Raw genomic sequence first — 13480 nt, forward strand, 5'->3', positions numbered from 1 at the left:
CAGGTTCAGGGCCCACCCTCAGTCTCAGGCATCCCCAGCGAGCCTTGGCCACATCCCCCGAGGACCGGGGGAGGTTACAGTACCTACTTGCCATGCTGCTTGTGGCTGCCCAGCTTTTCCTGTCCTTCTCTAGTTCATAAAAGTATCTTAAAGTTTTTTTTAAAAACTAGGCAAAATACAGGTGGTTCAAAATTTCAAAAGATAAAAAAGGATATGCAATGAATGTTTTTCTTTTACTCTGTCCCCAAGCCATTCATTCTGCTTTCTGGAATTAACTATAGTTATTAGATTATTGTGTATCCTTTCAGTGATATTCTGCATGTGTATATACAAGCGTGTGTGTTTCTGTATGTGTGTAATTTTTAACATAAATGGTAACATCTTTTTTTCCTATTTTGAGATGATTCATATCAGTATATAAATAGCTTTCTCGGGCTATTTTATGACTGCGCAATATTCTCCTTTATGGCTATATCACAATGTATGTAAGAGCCCCCTACCAACGGGGACTCGTTCCTTACCTTTGTTGTTCCGAACAGGGCTGCAGTGGGTAGTCTCATACATTCATATGCATGTACCTGAAAGAGAAATTGCTTACTCAAAAGATACTGGCTTTTGTAATTTTGATAGTCTTTTCTGCTAGCCTTTGCTTTCTTTAACATGATTTTGACTTGTCGCTTCCATACCTTTGTCATGTGCTTCCTGCCTGCAGTATTTGCCTCGTGGTCCCATTTCTTTTCTTAGGATCCAACTAACTCTCTCCAGGAAAGTCTCTTGATAATTCAGATCAGGGCTGGTATTTGTTCCCTTGCTTCTCACATCACTTCTGCACTGTTTCTACTTCCACGTATAACCTGATCTAATGTATTTGCCTTCACTTCCCAAAACAGAGTTTTGTTTAGTTTTTAAAAAATTAGTTCTTGTTGTAATTAATATTTAAACATGATGGGTGAATGAATTACTGGAACAGTATTCTTATATTTGCTAACTGTTCTACTTGGTGCTGTAGAAAGCGTAAAGGTCTTTGTATACAAATAGGTCTTTAATTGTGGTATTTTAATTTAACAGTAATCTTTATGGGTTTTTGTAAATAGAAAACTTTAACAGGTAATTTGGAGGATATTTTATATTTAAACAATATTAGCTCTTCTATCCAGGAATTTTGCTGTTGTATTTCTTGTGCGTGTTTGTAAACAGAAATCATTTTTGAAATTTTTGTTTTTCTGATGTTTTTTGCTTGAAGAAACAACCATGATAGGTGCCACATGCTGGGTAGGAATGGCTAAATTTAACTGATTTTGGTTTTGCAAGTAATTTGGACAAAACAATAATTTAGAATTCGTTTATGAATGTTAAAGATAATTTAAATATGAACAGAACTTAAAGTTCTAGTGTTCTAGCATGTCCTAGGTATTTTCGGAGACGTTTGTTCTAGAATGATAAAATTTGAGCCTGTAGAGGCCTGTCCTGTTCCTTCTTGGTCTTTTATAAATTATGTGCTGGTACTGCCCAGAGACTAGTCAGTAACGCACAGGTGCGTGTCACAATTGTGCATGTTGGGGCATCATGCAGGTACTTGTGTGTGTGTATATCTTTGGTGTCTGATTATTTGGAATGTCTGCTTTTCACACTCAAGTCAGCTGCAAAGTAACATTTTTTTCTTCCTTTTTAAAAAATCTTCACCTGAGGACATGCTTTTTTACTGATTTTAGAGAGAGAGGAAGGGAAGCGGGGAGAGATTGATCTGAGAGTAAAACATCGATCGGTTGCCTCCTGCACGCACCCTGACCTGGGTATGTGCCCTGACTGGGAATAGAACCCTTGACCTTTCTGTGTACGGCATGGTGCTCCAACCAACTGAGGCACACCAGCCAGGGCAGAGTAACGTTTTCTTCGATCATTCTTTATTGGGGCATTTCTTTTTTTTAAAGATTTGGGTAAATATGGCTTACCTCATTGTGCCAACAATTGTTGTGAAGAGCCAGCTGCCCCATGTGGTCCTTCAACAGTCCCCTCTTCTCAGCCCCCTCGTTCAGAAGGGATGATTCATGATCCTTTAAGCTTCTTATGTTTGCAGTGTGCTCTCTAACAATTATTTCCCACAGCATTTTTTTATGACACAGATTTCCTGTAGACATTAAAGAGGAGGAAATCTTTAAGGTCAAACAAGTAAAGATAAGGAAGTGTTAAAATTGGAGCCACTGTTATTTCCCTCTGTCTTCTTGTCTCTCAATTCTGCATAAATCCATTTCCTCACTAACTCACAAACACCTGTTTGACATCAGTGAAATAATTTGTATACAAAACATAAATACTGCACCCAGATGTGAGGAGTGTTTCCTTTAATGTGATTACCAAACAAGAGAAACCTAATTAACTGGAGAGGAAACTCTGAAGCCCAGGTTGTATAATTGGCAAATAATTTAAAAAGGTAACTGAAGTTTGTTGATTTAACATACTAAATAATATTTGTTAAGACGTTCAGATAAGTCAATGAAAGGTTTTATTTAAGTACTTAAAAATGGAATTGTAAATATCTATTTAGTCAGAATCAGAAAATTTCGTAGTCTTAGAAGAAACTTTTCTGGTAAAGATCACACGTTAAAATAGAAACCCAGAACTTAACCTTTATAAAATAGCCCAGTGTTCCGTGATCTCAAGTACATCAAAATGTGTTTCTAATGGTAAAAGAAACATCATAATATAATGTTTTTGATAAAAGAAAAGAGAATCATGGTATGGTTGGAAACATTCATCAGTATACATTAGGAAGATTATTTTTTAAAAAGAATGTATTTGATGAAAATGCAAATCAGCATAACTACAAGGTACTGACTGGTTTCTAAAATGACTCATTTTAGAAACATGATTAGATATCAGGTTATTTTGATGAAAGAATGAAACTATTTTTATATGTAATAGAATTTCAGATATCTCCTAAAGTAGTAATATTACCTTTGAGTTATGAAAAATAAAAAGGATGTTGTATTGAAAAAGTTTAAAGCACCTCGCATAGATACATAAAGGAACTACCAACTTTGAGTGAATACTTTTGACTGTGAATGTTAACATTTTTATTCATATGAATCTTAGAAGAAATACTTGGACTCATTGATAATTAGTAGCTAAGTAGTTCAGAAAAAGTTATAGTGCAATGCTAAAGTGACTTCTGATTTAAGTTCCATTGATTAGGCAGACTGTTTTCATAATTTCTTATTTCCAGGAGAAATTTCAGGAAAAGGGGGAAAATATAGATTGAGGGAAACTCTGGTTGAAAGAAATTTTGCTTATGGAACCATTGCCTGGAAGAGCGGTGGAAGTTTTGACTCAAGACCAAGCCAGAAAAACTTGAGATTTAGAGGATAGATTAAAGAGAACCTTCCGTGCTGGCAGAATGTAGGCAGAAGTCTTTTCCATCTACAGTTTTATGCAAGTACCTTATATTTCATTGCTTGATTTATTTTATCAACGTACACCTCTATTACCTTCCAATTATATCAGCTTTATTTTCTGTCAGCCTTCATTTCTGTTTACTTGTCATTGATCTTATTATATATAATTTCCTATCTGAATAAAGTGGAAGAAGTAACCTAAGAATATGTTGCTATATTAAAATTTTAGGATAGAGAATAATTGTGTGTGACTCAGTGCATTTTTTAAAGTATTTATTTAAACAACGTCTTTTGAATTGAGATTAGGAGGCAAGTATAGAACATTAGATGTCTAACTTTTTAGATAATTTCTCTTTTTCTTTCAGCCAATGCTTAAAAACTAGTGTCTTTCAATCTAAAAATTAGTTTTAGATTCCTTATTTCTTATAGTGGTGGTTTAGACCTAGTTCTGTGGTGGAGTTAAGATGTGAAACTTTAACATTTGAGCATCTTGTAGAGGGGCCGGCGGGACAGTGGGAAGGTTCAGGGCCCTTCCAGGAGAGACGGGGTGTAGTCCATCCATCTCTGTGGGACTTTAGGCAAATCACGCCCCAACCCCCTTTTTTGTCCCTCAGTTTTCCTCATCTCTCAAGTGGGGTCAGTTGAAATCACTACAATCCAATTAGCTTTAATATTCCGTGTTTTCAAAAAGTAGAATTTTTTTTTCTTGTTGAGAAATTTTGTGTGTAAAACATGGAGCAGGTGGGGATGGAAAGCCCAGGCGCCTCGCTGTGCCCTGCGCTCTGCGCGCGCTGCAGCCCTGCCCACCGCTTTTCCCTTCTGCCTGTTTGGGCAGCGGGGCCGCCTCCGTGACAGACTGTTTCTGTTCGTTTCAGGGGCTACCAGCAGCAGGATGCCCATGAATTCATGCGCTACCTTTTGGACCATCTGCACTTGGAACTCCAGGGTGGTTTCAACGGTGTTTCTCGCTCAGCAATTCTGCAGGAGAATTCTACCCTGTCTGCAAGTAACAAATGTTGCATGTAAGATTTAATTTCCTTTGGTGTTTTAGGAGAACTGCAAACATTTCTGTTGGTGATATTGTTTGTTAGATTTAGAATGGAAGGTGGAGAGTTTTCCTTAACCTTTGCTGAAAATTTTTGCATTTGAACTTTGTGACCAAGTGGACTGGCACATGTCTCCCACTTCCAGACCAGGCATCTTGTATTTGCATCTTGGTGTAGTTCTGATTGTTATTTGATATAGATAATTTTAAAACTTGAAAAGCAATAGATAATATTTGTACAATTTAGCATTTAAAAGGTTTCCTCCAAATGTACTGAATGATGGCTTGAAGACTTACTTTTCATATACTAAAATAATTATATTCACTAAAAACAAAGGCTTAAAATATTTTGAATGTGAATTTTTCTAAAGCCTCATTTTGGACTTGAATTTTCCTAAAGTATATCTGTTCTTTATTGAAATTGAGAAATTTGTAAGTTCTTGGAATTTTTTCCTTACCTCACTATGAACAAAACCAACCCTTTGGATTGCTTTTCCAAGTACTAATGCCCCAAAATATACATTGAGATTAGAACGTTTATTTTGCTCGAGGCATAGATGTTTTATGATATTTCAGCCTGGATATTGGTTAGTTGTAGTGTAGTCTCCTTTTGTTCATATTTTTGAAGTTTTGTGTTGACCTATGTATGCAGTATAGGGATTTATAAGATGAATTCCCCAAGGACAAAAGAGGAGGAAATACATAGAGGTCGCTGTAGTGTTGCCTGGCAGCCCCTGAGATAAGGCCTTCTTCATGACTAAACAGTCTCATAGCTAATCTGGCCGGGTCAGAGAAGAGTGACCAACATGAATTGCTGTACTTCTCAAAACGTTTGGTCTTCTAGGTTCTTGTAGCTATGATTCCAATTAGATTCCAATACAGAAAGGGAAGGACCTATGACTGGCAGAACTGTTCTTGCTGCTAGCACCAAACTAAAAATAGTATTAAATGAAAAATTCTGTTTTGTGTTTTGACTTGATTAGTACCCTTTACTGAGAGGCAGAAATGATAAAGGAAGAACTACATTGAGTTTAAATGTTCTGCTTTGAAATAAAGTAGTTTCTCTTTAAATTAAGGGCAGCATTGTATGTGAACATCAGTATGAAAAGATCAGTCATAGTCCCTTTATTTCCATAGTCATTTTTGGGGTGCCCTTCATGACACAGAGAGTAAACCTAAAACCTGAAGTGGCCGTTGTGTTCTACAGTTCCCAATATATCGTCCCTATTTGTTTAATTTCTATACGAAAGCCATATAGCTTATGAACAACTTAAGAAATATAGTAAAGCTGAAATATTTTTTTTTTTCAGTAAGGGAAGAAAGCCAAAGGAAGCAAACTTTTAAAATAATAGAATTGCTCGGGTAGGTTTTATCTGTCTCATCACTGCAACTGATTCAGAGCAGTTCAGAAAGTGCAGCTCAGTGATCACAAGTGTCAGAAAGCACCTCAGATTCCTATTAGCATAAAAGCATTTACTGGCCGAAGGTAACTGCATAAGTGCACAAAGGGTGATACGTGTCTCTTGTTGTACTATTAATGACAGCAAAATATTGGAACAGCCTCAGTACCCATTAATATTATTATGTTGGTTAAGTTCAGAGCAGGAGCATAGTATTAAGAACAGCTGCCTGGGCCAGACCAGCTGTGTGACCTTGGGCCAGGTTACTTAACCTTTTGGACCTCAGCTTCCTGGTCTGTGAAATGGGAATAATCACGTCTACCTCATAGAGTTGCTGTGTGGGTTCACTGAGTTAATAAATGGAAAGTACTTAGAATGGCCCTTCACATGTGCTTAATAGGGTGTTTGCTAATCATGCTCTCACTGCTGTACTTTCTCAGTTGTTCTTGTGTCCATACTGTGGCATGCCGTGCAGCTGTCAAAAAAGTGGGGTACAGCCTGACCGGTGTGACTCAGTGGTTGAGCGTCGACCTATGAACCAGGAGGTCACGGTTCGATTCTTGGTCCGGGCACATGCCCAGGTTGCGGGCTCTGCAGGAGGCAGCCGATCAGTGACTCTCTCATCATTGATGTTTCTACCTCTCTTTCCCTCTCCCTTCCTCTCTCTGAAATAAAAAGTTTTAAAGGAAAAAAAGGGGGGGGGGAGACATGTTCAAAATAGGTACTTAAAGAAGAGCAAAAAGCAGGTATGATGCTAATTATTATGGTAATAAAAAGCCCTTAACACTCTTGAAGGGCTTTTTTTCTGGTAAGCACTTGTTTAAAAGTGCTGTGCACACGCGGCCCATTTCGTCTTCACACCGCCTCTGAGGTGGATGGACCTTGTTCCTTCTACATGTGACGAAGCCAAGGCGCTAAGGGTTCACTAACAGGAGGGCAGTTGTGTGGCTTTTTGTTTGTTTTTTATTAAAGTAGTGTATTCTTGACCTCCACAAAGGAATTATTTATGTTAAGCGAGCTTCTTAAAAGGCTTGTCGACAGGAACGTTCAGCACTTCAGCTGTAAAGTCAGACCTCCACCAGTGATCACTAAAGAAGCACGACATTTCTTTCTTCTTTCCCCCAACCCGGACAGCTTAGCACCTGGAAAAATGGAAACCTATCTCCAGTTGAGGTGGTGGTTCAAAGTAAAGTAACTGCGGCCTCCCTGTGAGATGAGAGGCCTTGAAAAGACTCAGATATGAGGCGGTTCCCTCATTTTCCTCTGGACATAACTGGGGAAGTGTTGTGCCCCGAGCGTAGGCACGCACATGACCCGATGGCTGGGAGTGGTAACTGCCCGGTGTCTGTGACTTTGGAGAAAGTAATGGATGGAAGAGGGCCTGGGGGAGGCCAGTCAGTCAGTGACTTAGCCCTTTTCTTTAGTGTACGTCTAAATATTTTTTGAAGTTTTTGCATTATTTTATAGTTTAAATACATATAAGTTATTTTCCTTTTTTGCTGAGATGTTTTCCTATGTGCTTTCTTAGAAATGGAGCCTCTACGGTTGTCACGGCCATGTTCGGAGGCATTCTCCAGAACGAGGTCAACTGCCTCATATGCGGGACAGAATCTAGGAAGTTCGATCCATTCCTAGGTAAGACATATTTGGTATGAGGAGATTGATACTGTATTAGAATAATTTTAATGTTTCCTTTGAAAATTAAGACAGTGGAGATAAGTCATTAAAAATACAACAGTTTTTGAAATTACTCTTTGAGTTATCTGACTTTAACAGCTGTTTTCCTATTTCCTTTCAAGACCTTTCATTAGATATTCCAAGTCAGTTCAGAAATAAGCGCTCTAAGAATCAAGAAAATGGACTAGTTTGTTCCTTACGAGGTAAGATACTAAATTAATGTTCTAGAATTCTTTTTTCCCTCTGAAATACCTGAATATGTTTATAAGTTCCATCTGTATGTACTGGGTTGCTAATTACTTTAATGAATTTGTGTTAATAACTTAATAAAAGTCAAACCTGGATGTCTCTCTCTCCAAAAAAATTCTGTCTAATGAGAATGCTTGCCAGAGACAGTAGGTCAAGCATAAAATATTTCTCACCTTTCCCTTTTAAAAGTGAAAGTCCATCACAAAACATTTACTGACCTAATGAAATAGAATTTATTCCATGGATATCCGCTGGTGTCCACGGGGAGAAAGAATATTCAGCCAAGCCTCATGAATTACGGGGTATTTATTCTTACGTGTGACAGATTCTTCCGAGTTTGAGAAATCTGTTGATACTGCCATTGGTTAAGCCTAAGGCCCTACTTTTAATGACAGGAATATTAAAATTCACATTTACTTTGCAAGATTTTGAACAACTTCTTTCCTTGATGAGTATTAACTACTTAGTGAAGGCAAGAGACCTATCCTTCCCCAACCTCTATAATGACTAATTGTTCTTATTAGTCATGAAAAGAAGAAACTAGGATAGAAAAAAGAGGACCTAATACGTGTTTGTCATTAAGTAACTGCACACTGAAGGCAAGTAACATAATTCCTGCCCTAAATTCTATGTTCACTAAAGTAATTCAACTGTTTTAGGGAGTATTGTCATAATTGGAGGTAGGTAGGTAGATAGATGGATAGGTATTTTTTCTTAAAAAACAAAAGATTGTAATGGTCGAAAACTGCTGTCTTGTGTGACAACCATAGTCATATGTGGCTATTAAAATTGAATTAAAATAAAAAATTTTCAGTTGCTCACCTACACTAGCCATATGTCAAGTGTTCAATAACCATGGGCTGGTGGCTATTGTATTGGGCAGCACAGATGCACAACATTACTGTTATTGCAGAAAATTCTACGGACTGCACTTCTCTAGAATCCAGTCATCCTAGTAAAAATACAGCTTTTGGGGAGGGGCAGGCTTCCCTGTGTCCCAGGGACATCGTTCCACATTTGGCTTGTTAAAATAGGAGCAGCAGAGGTCTTGCATGTAGAACTGTTGCTCGGGTAGTTTCTGGAACTCTCTCGGGATGACTGTGAAAAACACTGGACTACTCTAAGAAACAAGAGGAAACCAACTCTGCACATTACAGAGGCTTTCAGTTTGTTCCCACCTGTGCAAGTGGTGACTGTCTCTTTTGAACAGGAGCAGAAGAAATTCAGGGAAGCCCTGTCCACCCCACTTCCCCCTAAAATGTATGGCTATGGTGTGTTTCTCCAAAACTGTTTTTGGCCTTTTTGAGACTGATTTTTAAAATATCACAATATACTTGATATGGGCCCAGCCGGCGTGGCTCAGCAGTTGAGCATCTACCAGGAGATCGTGGTTTGATTCCTGGTCAGGGCACATGCCCGGGTTGCGGGCTCGATCCTCAGTAAGGGGAGTGCAGGAGGCAGCTGATCAATGACTCTCATCATTGATGTTTCTAGCTCTCCTTCTCTCTTCCTCTCTCTGAAATTAGTAAAGATATATTTTTTTAAAAATTTAAAAAACAACAAAACCCAATATACTTGGTATCAAATATACTTTATCTATACAGCTTGTGAATATAGGTGAACTTAATAATAAAACAAACATTATTCGATCAGTTAGAGGAAATCAGTGAGAATTAAATTATTAAAGGAATTAGACATCTTAAAACTATATAATCTAAATCAGATTGACATCATTTTGAAATTTCAATAAGAACAGTAGTAATATTGACATTAATTTAAAAAAATACTGTTCCTTGATATAAATATGTAGATATATATTTGAAAAATATTTCCTAATATTTAACAAAACCCAGTAAGTCTAGATGATCTTTGGTGGAAGCTCCAGGGACACTGGTTTGTTCAGGCTTCTTCCTCCTCCGCTGTGTCCCACCCGCCCCCCAGCCTGAGCTGGTCGTATACGTGGTTCTGTTGCCCTCTGTGGCACTGCACTTGTCACCTGTCTCAGAATGCTCTGATACTGACCTTCCTTCCCTGAGGCCATCCTGGAGAGTGCATGACCATCGCTTAGGTGGTTGGTTGGTACTACAAACAAGAAAAATGGCAAATGGAGATGATAAACTTGAAAAACAGTATTTGTAACATGAGAAAAAGTACTTAGGCAAAGTATTTAAATAAGAAAATGCAAATGGTCAATTTAACATCTGAAAAACTGTTTCACTTGTATTCAGGAAAGTATAAGTAAAGCATAATTGGTCAAAATGATGATAGATAACATCTGTTGTTAGTGAAAGTTTTGGAAAGTGGGCACTCTCGTTGGTGTTAGGAGTATAAATTGGTATAATTGGTTTTGGAATGTAGTGATCACCATTTTTAATAGGCATTTCCTTAGACATAGTAATTTCACCTGCAAATGTGAATAGTGACATATGTAAAAGATATTCACTGAAGCAATCTTTGTTACAGCAAAAAATCATAAACAATTTATATGCCCAACAGTAGGGTATTGGTTCAATAAATTATATTATGTAACAATTAAGAAAGCTAAAGTTGATGAATAGCCCAGGCCACAGAAAGATAAGTACAGAATATTGTAGAGTAAAACATTCTCCATAGAAGTATATATATTGAATTAATCCATTTGTGCAAGATAAAAAAACATATGTACATTAAAATTCTTGAGCATACACTGTCTGTTCACAGGGGAATGGGATTCAGGAAGAAATGGAATTGTGACTTCTTTTTTGTGCTCTTTTATATTGTTTGAATTTTTTTAACCTATTGTGTCACCTTTATAATTAGGTATTTATTTTGGGTGAGTAAAAAAATGTGGATTAATTCATGCATACTTCCCCATTACTGCTTTGCTGAATTAAATTTGCATAATGCATAAAAGTGATCTAATAACTTCAACAAACCAATTTTATTCCTTGTTTTCCATAGAGATGCTATTTAACAGTTAATATAACATAGAAGACTGACACTAATGAAATATATGCCCTGAAACCTTTGAGAATCTTAGGAGTTTTAAAAACCACCATGGCATTTTTCCCCCCCGATGAAATACAAATGAAAAATTTAAGCAGCTTCCTGAGATCCTTAATGAGAGATGTGAAGGTCAGTGGAGGACAGCAAAGCTTTGCTGAGACGTGAATGCGGGTACCTGCCAGAGAGAACTCACCGGCCTGTGAGCCATTCACTTCCATATATGAGCTTTGAGATGAAATTCATATTTGTGCTGCTGCAAAATATTAAACTCTAGTACATTTCAGGGTCAGACTTTTTACATATTTTAAATGGCAGTTGTCAAATCTGTGAATGTCAAGGATATGCTGTATCTGGGCAGTCTTCCTCTTAAAGAAGTGTGTGCGGATGTGTTTCAGTAATGGTTTTCTCCTTATTACAAAGAAGGAAAATTCTTTGTATGTTATTGTAGAAGTTGGGGAAAATTCAAAAGAGTGCAAAGAGGAAAAAAAACATCCCTTCCTTATAAGCCTACTGCGCAGAAATACCATGCTTAAGGATATTTTTGTTTAAAAACTGATTTAAAAGCTATTTTATAAAAAGGCAGCAGTTGGCACTTGGAACTTCTTAGGAAAAAAACATGTTTTTTTAACCCATAGAAACCATTATAAATGGGCATTAGGTTTTCAGGAGAGCTCGAGAAGCTTTTAAAAACCCAGATGGAGATGACTGCAGTAGTTCTCCACTAGCTCAGCTAGGGTGTGTGACGTTGCTTCTTTATTGAAACTCCCTAGTGGCTCACGGGCGCACCAGCCTTCTGACCTGATGCAGCTGACAGTGAGGCGGCTTCATTGTCTGGGTACAGTAGCAGTTGTGGGGCTCCTGAGCCTGTTGCAGCTGCAGGGAGAGATGTGAAAACAAAAAGAGGGGTCCTAGAGGCAGTTCAGTTACCACTTTTTAAACTGAGTGTCCGAAAACCAGGCTCAGCTTGTGTTGCTTGTTTGTGAATCGTCTAATGGCCTTTCATTCCATTTTGGTTTATCACATGGCCTCACATGAAAAGGAGGAAACCCTACACTATCTTGTGCGTAAATTGGCTGTGGGACCACTTTGTGGCCACCCTGTAAGTTTTAGCCTCTCAAAAGGGTAAAAGGAAGAAAAATACAAAGGAAGAAAATGTTGGAAAGCAAGAAATGCTGGGGGAAGGCAAAAAGAACCTTTGTGCTGGGAAGAAGCTGAGGACTAGAAGGTTGCTAGAGGGAGGGGGCTTCATTTGCAGAAAAGAGCAGGGTGATGCAGGGCCAGGTGCTTCCACCTTCTAGCCTTTGTGAATTATGTTTTTTTGAACATAAATGTCCGAATACCTGTTCAAGTCCCTACTTTCATTTCTTTTGGGTATAGACCTAGGAGTAGAATTGCTAGGTCATTTAGTAATTCTATGTTTAACTTTTTGAGGAACCACCGAACTGTTTTCCACAGTGGCTGCACCATTTCACTCACATTCTCACCAGCAGTGCCTGAGGGTTCTAAATTTCTCCATGTCCTAGATAACATATGTTTCATTTTTTGTTTTTAAAAATAATAGCCATTATAATGAGTGTCCGGTGGTATCTCATTGTGGTTTTGACTTGCATTTCCTAATGATTAATGAAGCTGAGTATCTTTTCTTGTGCATATTAGCCATTTGTGTATCTTCTCTGGAGAAATGTCTATTCAAATACTTTGCCCATTTTTTAATCAGGTGTTTAATTTTTTATTTTTTAAGATAAACCAAGCATTTTTACTTATTAATATAAATACAGCATCATTAGAGATTTCAGTTTTCCTCTCCAGTTTGAATGTGGACTATTAAGAGAGCCTTTTGCATGTCAAGGTACAGGAATCACCCCTGCACTGCTGTCAGGTGGTTTGTATTTGTTGAGTTATAGGCATTCTTTCTATATTTTGGCTTTTCTTTATCAGACACATGATTTGTAAATATTTTTCTCCCATTCTGTGGTTTGACTTTCCATTTTCTTATTAGTGTCCTTTGATACACAAGAGTTTAAAACTTTTGACAAAGTCCAGTTTATCTCATTTCCCTTTTGTTGCCTGTGCCTTTGGTGTCATATCAAAGAAATCATTGCCAAATGAATGCCGTAAAGCTTTTCCAGTGTGTTTTCTTCTAAGAGTTTTATGTCTTATGTTTAGGTCTTTGATCCATTTTGAGTTAATTTTTGTATATGGTATTAGGTAAGGGTCCAACTTCACTCTTTTGCATGTGAATATTCAATTTTCCCAGCACCATTTGTTGAAAATACTGTCCTTTGCTTTTTTGCATGGTCCTATTGCTCTTGTTAGAAATCAGCTTACCAAATATTTAAAGGTTTATTTATGGATTTGCTAGTCTGTTTCACTGATCTATGTGCCTGACTTGATGCTAGCACCACACTGTTTTGATTCCTGTAACTTTGTAGTAAGTTTTGAAATTAGAAAAGTGTTGTGAGTCCTGCAACTTTGTTCTTTTTTTAGGATTGTTTTGGCTAGTTGAGATTCTTTGAGATGCCATATGAATTTTAGAATAGGCTTTTCTAAGTCTACAAAAAAATGCCATTGGGATTTTGATGGAGATTGCATTGAATCTGTGGATCACTATGTAGTATTGTCTTACTGAAAATAAGTCTCCCAGGCCATCACATGGGATGTTTTTCCATTTATTTATGTCTTTATAAATTTCTTTCAGCAATTTTCAGTGTACAAGTCTTCTCTCTCCTTGG

General features: G+C 37.5%; 2 protein-coding genes across 2 annotated transcripts in view; one reads left to right on the forward strand and one right to left on the reverse strand.

The window, feature by feature from the left end:
- Nucleotides 1-13480, forward strand: part of USP3 (ubiquitin specific peptidase 3) — an 85853-nt gene that overhangs the window by 57349 nt on the left and 15024 nt on the right. Inside the window, exons 9-11 of the mRNA XM_081157085.1 lie at nt 4268-4414; nt 7366-7472; nt 7637-7717. Coding sequence (XP_081013211.1) covers nt 4268-4414; nt 7366-7472; nt 7637-7717 — 335 coding nt within the window. The remainder of the gene's footprint in view (nt 1-4267; nt 4415-7365; nt 7473-7636; nt 7718-13480) is intronic.
- The window catches only part of LOC308566620 (uncharacterized protein), a 35200-nt gene that overhangs the window by 591 nt on the left and 21129 nt on the right, over nt 1-13480 (reverse strand). Inside the window, exons 2-4 of the mRNA XM_081157097.1 lie at nt 9786-9845; nt 1953-2128; nt 522-578 (exon numbers count right to left, since the gene is read on the reverse strand). Coding sequence (XP_081013223.1) covers nt 522-578; nt 1953-2128; nt 9786-9804 — 252 coding nt within the window. The 5' untranslated portion in view covers nt 9805-9845. The remainder of the gene's footprint in view (nt 1-521; nt 579-1952; nt 2129-9785; nt 9846-13480) is intronic.

The sequence above is a fragment of the Miniopterus schreibersii genome (genome assembly GCF_964146895.1).
Source record: "Miniopterus schreibersii genome assembly, chromosome: 1".
Lineage (NCBI taxonomy): Eukaryota > Metazoa > Chordata > Mammalia > Chiroptera > Miniopteridae > Miniopterus > Miniopterus schreibersii.